This window comes from Ciconia boyciana, chromosome 5, assembly GCF_034638445.1.
Source record: "Ciconia boyciana chromosome 5, ASM3463844v1, whole genome shotgun sequence".
Lineage (NCBI taxonomy): Eukaryota > Metazoa > Chordata > Aves > Ciconiiformes > Ciconiidae > Ciconia > Ciconia boyciana.
In genome coordinates, this window is record NC_132938.1 from 54,358,042 (window position 1) to 54,371,358 (window position 13,317).

The 13,317-nt window shown below is 40.1% G+C and overlaps 1 protein-coding gene across 9 annotated transcripts in view; it reads left to right on the plus strand.

Annotated features, from left to right (window-relative positions):
• The window catches only part of BMPR1B (bone morphogenetic protein receptor type 1B), a 296,363-nt gene that overhangs the window by 252,010 nt on the left and 31,036 nt on the right, over nucleotides 1-13,317 (plus strand). For all 9 annotated transcript variants that reach the window (XM_072862758.1, XM_072862757.1, XM_072862759.1 and 6 more), the window contains one exon: nucleotides 12,933-13,092. In XM_072862758.1, the coding sequence (XP_072718859.1) occupies nucleotides 12,950-13,092 (143 nt within the window). In that variant the 5' untranslated portion in view covers nucleotides 12,933-12,949. The remainder of the gene's footprint in view (nucleotides 1-12,932; nucleotides 13,093-13,317) is intronic.

The window sequence follows — 13,317 nt, forward strand, 5'->3', positions numbered from 1 at the left end:
AGTTTTGAGCATTTTGTCATAGGAATATAGCTCTTCTAAAACACACATTTTTCTTAAACATAAAATATTTCTTTGGAAATAATCCCATTGGTAAACAGCAGCAGCAACAAACCTTCCAACAAGAAATTGGATACATAATTTTGAATGTGCAGATATCTCTTATTTTTATTACCAGTTTCCAAAGGTGGAATTAGATTAGGTAACGATGGAGCAGAAACTGAAGTATCATTTTGTAGAGAAAAGCCTTTAAAGTACAAAATGCTGTCATCATGTTCTGACTGCAACGTCTGATGTTTACAGCTTAATATCAGAAGGGAAAAAAAGCTGATTAGTAACAGTAGCTATAGGTAATCTCTAGCAGTTACATACTAGCATGGAAATGATAGATGTTATGTGAAGGGGGCATGATATATTAAATGACCGTGTTATCTGGAATAAATGTCAATTACCAGATTAGTTTTCCTTGCGTTAAAATTACAAGCTAACTAAATTATTTCAAGGATGTGAAATAATAATCTGTGGGGGTTTTAAAAATAATATTCTTTTGTTATATACCTGTGTGGATCACAATTACATGGATTTTTTTTAACAGTGGTTAGTCAACTTGTAAGATAAATATCAGGATAATTAATTAATGTCAATGGTCGTGTGTCTGCCTTGGGGTGAACTCCTTGCTGTCTTTCCATTACAGGACCAGATTTTGCTCTTCTTTTTATATAGTTTTTACCAAGTTTCCTATCTTTTTTTGTGACATGCTACGATAAAACCTATATATCCTGGTAGCAACTTGAGGACCTCTTTGGTGGCTCTTTCTCTGAAAAAAACCCACAAATTTCTGGTTGTATGCCATCTCTTTTAATAGTCTGTTCTCTATCGGCATTTTTTGTTTTGCCTACAAAGTAAACAGAGAGAAGCCTTAAAAACCATTGAAACCTTCTCGTGATTGCGCTCTTTGGAAAACACGTATGGAGCTGGATAAATGAGAGCCAGGCCACTGCGGTGTATCCCGTATCGCAGGTAGACCCACATTAAAGGGAGGTAGGGAGCAAAAGGCTCCAGCTCCAGTGTGCATTTCACATACTGACCTTGGAAGCTGCTGCTAACCATCTGGAAATAGTTACAAAATCTGTATTGCTCAGAATCTTTGTTTTATTTGTAATTCCAAGATTTTCTTTTTTCTTCCACCTTTCTACTGTCATATCCTATGTAGCCTGAATATTGCTTTGCGCCTGGCTGAAATAATATCGTTTGCCAGCTTACAATCAAAGGGAGTACAGAGAAAAACAGCTGAGCCGTATTAGGCAGAGGCAGTCTGGACTACATTTCTTTACTGCTGAATAACACGCCACAGGTGCAGGATTAGCCCAGCGTACGGTGCTGTGTTTGCTTAGTGGAGCCCCCCGAGCCGCCCTCTGCCTCCTCACATGACTCTCATCTTCGGGGAATCTGGCAGCGATGTAGCAAGCCCGCGGAAACCCAATGTAAGTAGAAGGCTTAGCTTTCCAGCTCACAAAGCACTTGCTTTTTTCCCCCTCTTTTTTCCCTTTTTCTTCTTCTTTACTTTTTCTTTTTTCTTTCTCTTCCTCTTCTCTTCCTCTTCTCTTCTCTTCATTTTTTTTAAAGCCTGGTTTGAGCACAACACTAAAGAGATTTTGGGAGGAGAAAAACCAAAACAACCAACAATGAAGTTCAGAGAGTTTTGCAGAAAGGTCAAAGAGGGAAATGCGTGACTGAAGAAAAAGCAGCATCATTGTCACGCTGGCGAGATGTGGGGCTGCCCCACGGGGCAGCAGGGAGCTGGCTGCTCGTGACGTGCGCCGTCTTGTGTTTGAAGCTTCAGTTCTTGCGGGGGAACATACTGGAGATTTCCTGTTCATTCACTTGGACTGTGGGTCAGAGTGTACGCTGTCAGGGGTCTGCTTCAGACCTTTAGGTGTGCTTTCGTTAGTTTAGTTTTAAGGAGAGAGATGGTAGATTTACAGAGAAAATACTGCAGGTGAAACAAAAGATTTCCTATTCCCTTTTTTGGTGAGGAACGAGGAAAGAAAAAGAGATTTTTAGAAGACGTGGTAATTGGCATTCAGCCTGACAATGAATTTAAAAGGATGTTTCTCTTTTTCTCCTGAAATGTGCTTTTATATTAATCTTTGGGTTTGAAGTTAATTTAAAAATAAATGTTTTGGCAATAATAGACCAATTTTGATGCCAAGTTTGTGTTTTGAGAATGAATTACAGAGCTGGAACTGGTTTTAGCCTTAGCAATAGATACCTTTCTGTCTAATTTTAAAGGTACTTTGGCAATATACAGTGCATGTGTATGTCAGTAATGCTTATTAAAATGCTGCATCTGTTCTATACATTTTAGATACTAGTTAATTGGAAAAATAGCCAAATAATAAAAACAAATGTACTTTCTCTCCTAACACTTTTCATCACTGTTCATATATGGCTGAGTGCTGAAAAAAAACCAGTCTTACATTTGACCAGAATTGTTTCTTGCTTCATACTCTGTAGAGAAAGTCTAAGGAGAGAAAGGTGGTCATGCAGCTCTTGCAAACTTCTGGTCAAGGAGAAGAGCACATGGGATACAAGTTTTAAGGGTGTTTGCAATTCACTTTTCTTTCTTAGACTTTGGGGTGCTTTATGAAGTGTAGTTATGAAGATGTATCCATATGACATTGGAAAAAAAACAAAGCAAGCAAACCCAGTGGGGCTGATGGCTGGTTCCTCCTCTTCCAGAGACCCGAGTGGGTGGGCGAGCATGGTGGCCTGCCAGCGGGGACTGGTTGATTGTTTGGCAGCAGTGTCACTAGGCGCGGGTGGCATGTACCTCCTTCCCGCGCAGACACGAGCTCAGCAGATGCTCTGAAGCATTCAGACAGGGAAATGCTTTTAGGTTGCTCAAACACATGAGGAAAACCATAGTGCTTATGTCTGCGGTCAAAATTGATTATTGTTGTTCCATGCATGCAATTAATTTTCATTTGCAATAGCGATGCTTTCCTCCCCCTTTAAATGGATTTTTTTGTTTTCTGTCAAAGTGAATGAGTCAATGACACCTTCTGTTGCATTTGGCCATGTTTGCAGAAGATAAGATTTGTGCCTCAGCCCTCCTTCATGAACACAAAGATCTTCTTCATCGCTTACGATTTCTACACATGCAGTTCAAATCCCTACTCAGCATGTGTGGTGAGGCCAACAGTAGCGGCAGTCAGTTCAGTTCAGTCTCTGCCTTGGCAGCTGAACAGGGCAAGAATTTATACTGTCACTTGCTCAATTACTTAAAACGCTGCTTGGCCTGGTGACCTGGCAGGGTGGCATTTGCCTCCAGGAAGAAAAATTCTTGCAGATCCTCGAGCGCTTCGTTCAGCAACAGTTAGTTGCTGAGTGTGCCATAAACACGTGGGATTTAGGGATGCCGATGGCATCCGTCCGTGAAAATTTATCAAAATACACTAGTGATTTTTTCAGACACTAAATAATCTGTCCTTCTGGGAGATAGACAGTCACTTGAGGAAAAGTGGGGAGCGGAGTTGGTAGGAAGCATCATCATCCCCATGATTTGGGAAGCATTTGTGATAAGCTAATCAATAAACCAAGTTTAAAGGAAGTTATATATGTATGGCCATAAAATTTTTTAAAAAGCCATTAAACATATAGCATGCTTATGCCATAAGATAGCTATATGACAGGGTTTGGGGTTTTTTTGCGAATGTCTACATTGTTTAATTTATTCTTATGAGAAGTGAGAGGGAACAACTCCAATGTAGCAGGACTGAGAAAGGAGTTTGTGATTTATGAAGTAGGTTGCTCTTTAGGCTGAGCTGGGGATATGTCACATCTACTCGTGAACAGCCAAACCCAGTCAGTTAGAAGGGCACTGGCACCTCTGAATAATGTTGGCACTGTCTTCCGCAAGCATGGCATGTGCACATGCTAATTATATTTTAATATACAGGTGCAGTCTTTGATGTTGGGGTGAGAATGGCCAGCTGGTATTTTTATCTTCCAGGCACTATTTTTGTCTTGACTACTGGCATGGTGCTCTTGGGTTTCTTTTCATTGGAAAAGGGAACAGGAGTGACAATGATTTATTAAACATACCTGAGAGCGGCACAGGGGCAAAACTGCCTATTGCTGTTTCTTTTAATGCCATTGTCTGAATGCCTCAATCTAAGTATCATCTGAAATGATGATAAGTAAAAATCTACAGCTTGCCCATTGCAATCTTTGATGCTTTCCTAAAGATCAGATAGCAAAGCATAGTTTAGTAGTAATAGTATCACATTGCATTGCTTCCTGTCTGTATTTTTGTTTTTCCCTGTTGCTAGTGTTCAGGAGAGTTTTCAAGATTGCTTGTAGTGATGTTTGCATAATCTCCGGATGGTGGCATTCGGTGTTCGCTGCTTGGAACTGCAAGTGTATGTGGGGATTTGCAGCTTAAAAGCAGAAATAACTAGCTTTGGATGTTAACAGCAATATTCCTATCTTTCTTTACATAAAAATGTTCTAAATGAAGAGCGTGGCACAAGACACTGCTGTTTGTCGCCTAATATCCAGACTGCTTGTTTCATATCTTTGTACCTGAGCTTCCATTCCCTGTTTTGATCAGGTGACGCTCATAGATGGGAGATGGGGTTTTACAGCTGAGCCTTGGCTGGCATAGTTTCATGAGTTTTGATTTTCCCAAGATGCTGTTGAGGAAGAGATGAAAAAGCTCAGGTACATAAAAGTGATGAGAGATAAAAACAACCTCTTTCAAAGAAAATGCCTCAGCAATTTCACTGAAATAGTTAATTTTGTTTTCTGTGGTAAGGAATATTGTAAGTTTGATGAAGACATGAGACTATCCTTAATGTGCCTTCGTACGCTGTATATATTCAGTAGCTTATTTTCTATGTGAAGCTATCCTGTAAAGTAAATGTGGGCACTCAGTAGGAACCAAATTGATAAATGAAGCAATGTATAAAGTAATGCCACCATGTAAAACTTAGATTTCTGCATGTTGTCTCACAAAGCTAGGCCAGTGTGCCTTTGAAATAAATATCCCTTTCTTACTATTTTGTGGAACCTTAAATACTAACACTTTGGGGAGATCAGAAGAGGTCTGATCTAGCTCCACCTGCATCTCCTCTGGTGGTTTTTTTTTTTTCAACTGATGCTCTGTTATGACTCAGAATCCTTCTGGGGATGAAGTCAGAAGAGTCAGTCATTCTTAGATCTGACCTTGGATCTCACCTTAGTATTCCTGAAATATTTGCATCTCGCAGTTCCCGTTTTATTACCTGTTGTCCTCATACATGCATCAAACAGTAGTGCCTTTACACAAATGTTTGCAAAATGTTGTTCATTCTGAATTGTACAAGAACACACAATTCAGAAAAGAATAGTGGTAGCTCCAACACATTTTACTTTTGCTGTGTAAAATGTGGCTTTTGAAAAGAGATTAGAAATAAAGAAAAGTTGTTGATATCTTAGTGAGAATTATGTGAAATACATTCATCTTTTCAAATATTAAAAACTTACTTACTTACATTTTAAAAGCTTTTTTTTTTGGCATGGAACATTTATAGATGGAACCAAAGGATTGTAGAAGGTAGAATTAAGTGAGAGATTTGACAGAATTGGGGAAATTCTTTATTAATGGGGAATTACAGTGGGTAGGGGTAGACTTTACTGAGTGCAAGCCAGCAGGCTGAAACATTTTGCATGTACTTTCCTTTGGAAATTTTAAAGATGTCTGTCTTTTGTGCTTTTTTTCTGTTCCGTTGGTATGCTATCTCACGCTATGAAAAATGTGCCAGCCAATTCTCTTTTTCTTCCAAATGAAAAATATGTCTAAGATTAACTGTGGATAGCAGAAATGAGAGGAAACCAGGAAAAAGTAACACTCAGACTGTGATGTAATAATGGTGGACAGCAAATTATATGTGCATTTTCCATGGGCTATGATACCAAAGAAGCCTTTGCATTTTTAAGTTGCGAGTAGTATGGTATGAGTATTAATTTGAAGGGTCGTGTCTCAGTGGCTTTGTCACAGCTTATGTTCCATACTGAACTTAACTAATTTAGCTAATAATGTCATGTGTGATTAAGATGGTTTAAACACTTTTTGGAGAAGGGTGTTTATCCTTTTCAAACCAAATACAAAAGCAATTTTTGAAAAATACATTATTTAAAGTAGTGCCATATGCTTGTAGCTATATTGGCACTCAGTGGCAATTCTATGAATATGGACAGAAACAGTTTTTAAGAAAACTACCTTGACAGATTGTTTAAAATTACATCAGATTGCAAACCTTATTTATTTGCATCATGAATAGAAGCAAAACCACCCCAAATTTTGAAATACACAGATGAGAAGGAGCAATGTGTAGGTTCTACGTGCTTTAGTGTACAGGAAATCCAGCATAGGTGGGAATTGAAGCAAATCATAAGCCCAACAATTCTTTTAGTATGCCAGTTTATTACAGTGGATGTATATCAGGGTACAGCTATTTTCAAACACCATTTGATACCAACCTTAGTTTGGGCTCACTAGTGCAATACAGTCACACACTGGAAAGGAAGGCACTTTGTTTTCATTTTTCTGGTGGTTTTATGCCAGATTTTGTTTACTGTGGTTTTGGGTCAAAAATGTGCAGGTCTCAGCATCTGACCTTTCCTTGAGTTTTATGGTAGCCTTGAATATCCAGCATGATCCATTTTTCCTTCTCTGTTATATGATTGTCACCAATAAAAAGTGTTTTACTGTTACCTCCTGACTATTTTACACAGTAGATCAGGCTGAGTTAAGAGGTGTAATTTATTTCAACTTCTTTAACTGTACTGTGTTTTCATTGCTGACTATTTGCCAAAAAATAACCCATGAAAATTCTTTTATCTGATGACTGTAAAGTACAGTGAGTTAGCAGTTAGTTATTTCCCTTTCTCTCAAAACAATCATGTCGATGGTATAACCCTGGCCTGGTGGGAAGTCATCAGGCTATAGTTCATGATATAGCATAGGAAACTCTAGCAGGGTGTTGCATGATAGTTTCGTATTTTGTTAAAAGTATGATTTGAGGAAAAGCACACCAACTGTATAGGCTAGTGCAGGGTATAGATGAAGTAACCTTGTGGTTGAAAATTTCCATCCAACAGTTTTATCAAGTTGACTGATTTTCTGTTGAGGTTTGGGTGGGGTTTTTTTTTAATTACTGTTCAGACACTTTTGTATGAGCGTACTTAATTTCCAGTCCAAAGCAGCAGTTGAAACAGCCATTCCTTGATGTGCAAAGCTTCCTAGGTGCATACCTTCTCTGAAGCAGTACACGTTGCTCTCCGTCGGTGGGTGCTGTTGCTAGCCAAACATTGTTATTGGCCTGGGAAAATGTGAATGGATGGTACTGTATTAATCTGAGGCTTCAAATACCCGATGTAGAAAGAGGAGTGGGCACAGCACTCTGATATTTTTTTTCTGAACAGACTTGTTTGTGGTCCGTAGCATCTGTTTCAGGAAGGAGCAAGTCTGACTTTTACTCCTGACAAACCCCTGCAAGGTCATGGAAGATCTGCCTTTTCACTGCATAGACAGCAGATAAATCACACAGCTGTGGAACAGAAATCAATCTGTTAAGATAACTATTGCTAATTATTCATCCTCTGGGAACAGGATGGCTTAAGATTTGGACTACAGAATGCAGAGTAACAGAATACAGAGCTTTTCACCTCCTACATTACCAGACTTGTTGAATCAGAGCAGTGCCCAAAAGTCATTACCATCTGATGGCTGTGGGCCAGTGTGAAATGAGTTATTGGGCTTTATCCAGATTCTAGTGGAGAAATTCCTGTCCAAATCACATAACTATGGCTACAGTTGGCAGGGACTGGAGTACTTATTGGCAGCCACAGTAGAGAGCTTGAGGACTGAATGTACACTAAGAGATGGGCTCCCTAGATCAAATTTTTTTTTGCACCTACATGAGTCAATGCAAAGCTTAATAGGCAATTTTCCTTTTGTGTGCGAGGTACCACTGTCTACAGACCTGTTAAACCAACATTAAACAGCATTATTTAAAACCAAGATATAATTCATCCTGATGGTTACTTCACTGTGATTGTGGAGTGGGGATCTGTGATCACTTCTCTATCATTTAAAAAAATGATAGCAAAACAAACTGAAAAACCATGAAATGGTTTGCCACTTGAGAAAGTTAGTATTTAGATGCAAAAGCTTAGTGCTCAGATTACCGTGACATCTAGGAGGAACGGGAAGCAAAATGGAAGAATATATCCAAGAAGGATTATTTGTTGGCATGGAGGTTAGTGGGGGCTTAGACTAGACATTAGTCATTTTCATGGTCATCCAGGATAATGCTTTCATTTTACAGCACTTTATTTTCCTTGTTTTCCTTCTCCTGGCTTCAGGATCTTTGTAGATGTGCCTTTCTGTAAAGGAGCTCAGGTGAAGCAAAGCATGGAGAGAGAAACACCCTAACACATTTGGAAAAAACCAACAGTACCATGCTGCTTTTGAGCACACAGTCCCCATTCTCAGGTACAGATTCATAACAGAGGCCATCACATCACAGTTTTGAGTGGTCCCAGTGCTACAGAGGAAAATATTTCTCAGGAGCAGTACTTCAAAGAGACATAAAAGCCCTGGAGGCCACCTGCCTGTCCTTGTGGTGGAAGGGGCTTTGTACATGCTTGTGAATTTTACTGTAAAAAGAGGAATAAGCTGAGAAAATCAACTGAAATTTATGAAGATACACCAGTCTGATGGTGACCTTCAGGCTCTCAACTGTTTTGATTAATTCCCTGATGCAGTCAGTAAGTTTCTCAGCAGACTATAATAACCTTATTTCTGATACCACTGTTTTTCTGCAGTTGTCCCAAGCTGTGCTCAGTTCATCAGGGATGGGAAGCTGGCCATAAGCAGACTGCAACAGAATAGGCTACAGCAGAGAAGCAGCCAAATTTAAGTAGCCTGAAATCACTTGCTTTCAGGGCACTTGAACATAGCTCCTTAGGAGAGCTTTCAAAACCCAAAGGGCTTCTAATCCCTAGACAGAGCCAGGGCTGCATGACCAACATGTACTTGTTACAGCACAGCAGCAAATGCAAGAGGAGTAGGCTTTTCACCATCCCAAACTGTGCATTTCACACCTGAAATCAGTAGGAATATGTTGCCAAACTGGAAAGCTTTTGTGGGTTTCTTCCTACATCTTACATTTTGGGGAAGGGACTGCTGAAAATCTTTCTGCTCCAAAGCCAAGCAGACGTAGAAGTCAAAAGACCTTGTTGAAACTCAGCTCTGAGTGGGAGAAGAGTTCTTACATGTTCCATGGTCATCTGCTGGGTGAGATATCTGAGTGTGAGAGGCAAAAGATCTGCCCATCTTTTTAGCTAGCAGCCAGGAATTTAAGGCATGAAAGGAACAAGAGAATGGAGTGAGAAGAGTTTTTCTTTTTAGATGATAAGAAAGGGCCTGATTGAAAGTATCTTATTCCTACCTCTTAATTTTACTTGATTTAATGTATTCGACACTAAACTGCAATGATTTTACACTAGTTTTAACCCTGGGCATTAGTGGAAAGCAAAACCTTAGGCTACATCCCTACTTCACACTCTTGGAAAGTGTAAATTTGAATGCCAGCCTGTTTGTCCTAAGTTTTCTAAAAACCAAACTACATCTCTAAATAGCCACCTGTGATGCTTTGATGGTGCTTCAGATTTCTGATTCCAATTCAGCAGCTCCCACCTATCTTGTTTTAACTACAACCAGGTCTAGGGATGTAAGCTGGTTTAGTTTATGGCAAGTTCTACAGAAGCTGTTCATGATCACATCCCTGATGAGTGATGGGCACAGATTGCATTGGACTATGACTGCCTTATACATTTGTTGAAAAAAGGAATGACCTGCAGTTGTATGTATTATGAGGAAGGTATTGAGTTGCCTATATTTAACATCTTCAGGCACTTTCAAATGTGTAATTAAACCTTTCCTTTTTTTTGTGCTAGTTGTAAAATGTTTTTGTTTTTGCACTCCTTGCTGAGGAAAGATCTCTGCTGAAACCGTAGATAGCTTGTAGAAAGAGCTATGGAAATGATACACAGAGCAAACTATTTCACTCTGTTGCCTCATGAGCTTGAAGTCTGAAAATCCTTGACAGGAATATTAATAGTTGAATATTCCCCCTTCAGTGGTAACAATGTGTTGTGGTTTAACCCCAGCCGGCCACTAAGCCCCACGCAGCCGCTTGCTCACTCCCACCCAGTGGGATGGGGGAGGGAGTCAGAAGAGTAAAAGTGAGAAAACTCGTGGGTTGAGATAAAGACAGTTTAGTAGGGAAAACAAAAGCTGTGCATGCAAGCAAAGCAAGGAATTAATTCACTCCTTCCCATCGGCAGGCAGGTGCTCAGCCATCTCCAGGAAAGCAGGACTCCATCACGCGTAACGGGTACTTGGGAAGACAAACACCATCACTCCGAATATCCCCCCCCTTCCTTCTTCTTCCCCCAGCTTTATATACTGAGCATGACATGATATGGTATGGCATACCCCTTTGGTCAGTTGGGGTCAGCTGTTCCAGCTCTGCCCCCTCTCAGCTTCTTGTGCACCTGGCAGAGCATGGGAAGCTGAAAAGTCCTTGATTTAGTATAAGCACTACTTAGCAACAACAAAAACATCCCTGTATTATCAACGCTGTTTTCAGCACAAATCCAAAACATAGCCCCATACTAGCTACTATAAAGAAAATTAACTCTATCCCAGCCAAAACTAGCACACAAGGTAATACAGACAAAAAAGGCTGATTGAAAGAGAATTTACTTAATCTCTAATCCTGTGAGCCAGGGAGCAAACATCTGTTGATACTAATTTGTTGTACACAGGCTGCATTTTAAAGTATCATAATTATGAGAAACAAACAGTGCATTTTTTTCTTAATTTAAGCACCCACTGCATCTTAAGGTACAGCTATGAGTACACAGATATACAATGAATCTTGAGTGAACTAATCCATTTAGTTCTAATTTTGCCAAACAAATGTTAGTAAAAACAGTATGGGACTTCGACATCCAGCTGTGTCATGAATCCAATTAATATCTTGATGCTGGGCACAAGGGTTGCAAGCCCATTGTTTGTATATGTTTTGTAACTAGTTTTCTGGTTTGACTTGAAGAAGAGGTAAGCTAATCAACAATCCAGTCGGTTTCAGTAGAATACATAGGTACTGAGCAAAGATCAAGCCGTATGAGTTTTGTATTTCATAGGTGTTATAGTCTGATATGGTGAATGATTGTCTTTCATGTGTATCACCTTAATATTAATACACCTCTTTTGCAAGGAATATGCAAGGAGTGGAAGGGCTATAATGTTCAAAAAGCTAACACTTCTCTAAATGAGCTGTTCTTATGTGCAAAGCCCCACTTTTCCCAGAGCTAACAAGTTTCAGCTTTTTCCTGGTTTGCTAGGGACAAGCTTGCATCTCTCTTGTTACCATGGAGAAAACTAAAGCCTGTCTGCCAGTTGTTGCCAGTTGTTGCCAGTGCCTGTCCATTTGCAGGGCTTTCCTACCAGAGCTGGCACAGGAGAGGAGGGGTGCGCAGCTGGGAGGCATGACATGCACACTTGTGCTCAGGGCACTAGCTGGTCCCATGCACCCAGGAGCACGGACTGGACTTCTTTGGTCCTCCTAAGGGCATGGGCTGGTTGAACAGCCCTGCTCTTCCTCCAGCTTTTCACTGCTTCAGGACCTTTCAAGCCTGTTCTTGCCTCGGTTGTTGCTTGCCATCCAAGCCCTGAAGTGTAGCTACTTGTTCCCATCACCTCTACCTGTTTGCCCACTCCATCTCTCTGTAGGGAGCTGAAAAGGATACAGTTTTCTGTCAGCTCCACAATATATCAGTCCTGATGATGGAGGTTTGGGGAAGATTTTCATTAGAGTCAAAGCAGCAGTTCAGGAGCAAATCAAAATAATAATAATAATAATGCCAATTGTTTCTAAAGACTTAAGAGTAAATCAAGAATTTCAAGCCTGCTCTTCAACTACTCTGTTGGAGACAGCTGTTTGTAAATGACCCTCTAGTCAGATTTCTTACAGGGAAGCAAAAGGAAAGTGAGAAACTGCCTGTTGAAGCTTTTCATGCTGATCTGATTTTTGTCTTTGAGGCTTAAAATATTCACAAGCACTGAAAGCTGATATTTTTGAGTAGAGCTGGGGGGGGGGGGGGGGAGGGGGGTGTCACTTAAACAGCTCCTAGCCCATCACCAACATGTCTAGCTGTACTCCACCAGCTCCATGGAGATTCACTACTCTGATATTTTTAGAAGTAATCATCACCTCCATATATTTCAGCATTTTTCATTCTAAAACACATTCTTGCCTTTTACTTTGTTTATAGAATTTTTTAAAATAGAAATTAACTATTTTTTCTTGTTTTCGGAGTAGTGCTTATGCAATTCAGTGACAGAAGGTGCTGTTGAACTTGAAAGAACATCACTTTCCATTAAATCTTTGTTAAATTGTATGCCCATGTTCTGCTCTGCCTGGAGTACTGTAAATGCCACTCATTTTTATGGGGTTCAGTGGATGTAGGTATGTGCCGAGTAGAGAGACAAAGAAAGCACAAAGTTGTAACCAAGGATTTGACCTGCGTAATGCCATAGGAGAAAAGCTGTGCTCTGCAATCTGAAAAGCACAACATATCTCTTTGGCAGCAGCAGAACTTGAACATCCACACCTTTGATCTAATGCTACTGAGGCCCAATAAGCCTCAAATACGGTGACCGTTTCAGAGGCTTCTACAGAAAACTGCTCTTTAGTGAACACCCAGCTCAAATAACTTTCTCAAGTTTTGATGGGTAGAAATACTTTAAAGCCTTCATTCCACGTCTTGCAATCCAGCCTAGAACTGTTTCTTTTTCCCCCTCCTTATATTTATAGCCAATTTTCTAAACAACATGCCCTTGCGAAGTTCTGGCAAGTTGAGCATGGACACCAGAAAAGAAGATGGTGAGAGCACGGCACCTGCCCCTCCGCAGAAGAAGCTGTCCTGTCAGTGCCACCACCACTGTCCCGAGGACTCAGTCAACAGTACCTGCAGGTTTGTGGGATGTATATTTGGTGGTGAAACATGGGAAAACCTATCTGTGGTAGCTCAGCAGTCCCAAGTTGGGTGTTGCAGTTTTTGTTTAAGCAGTAATATGTAAATGAGTTGTTTATACATTGTGTCTAAAAATCAGAGGTAATTTTTACCTAGATATCAGCTACACATTTATATTTTTACGTTAGGGTGTTTACATCTTTACAGTTTTAGATAATACTTGTA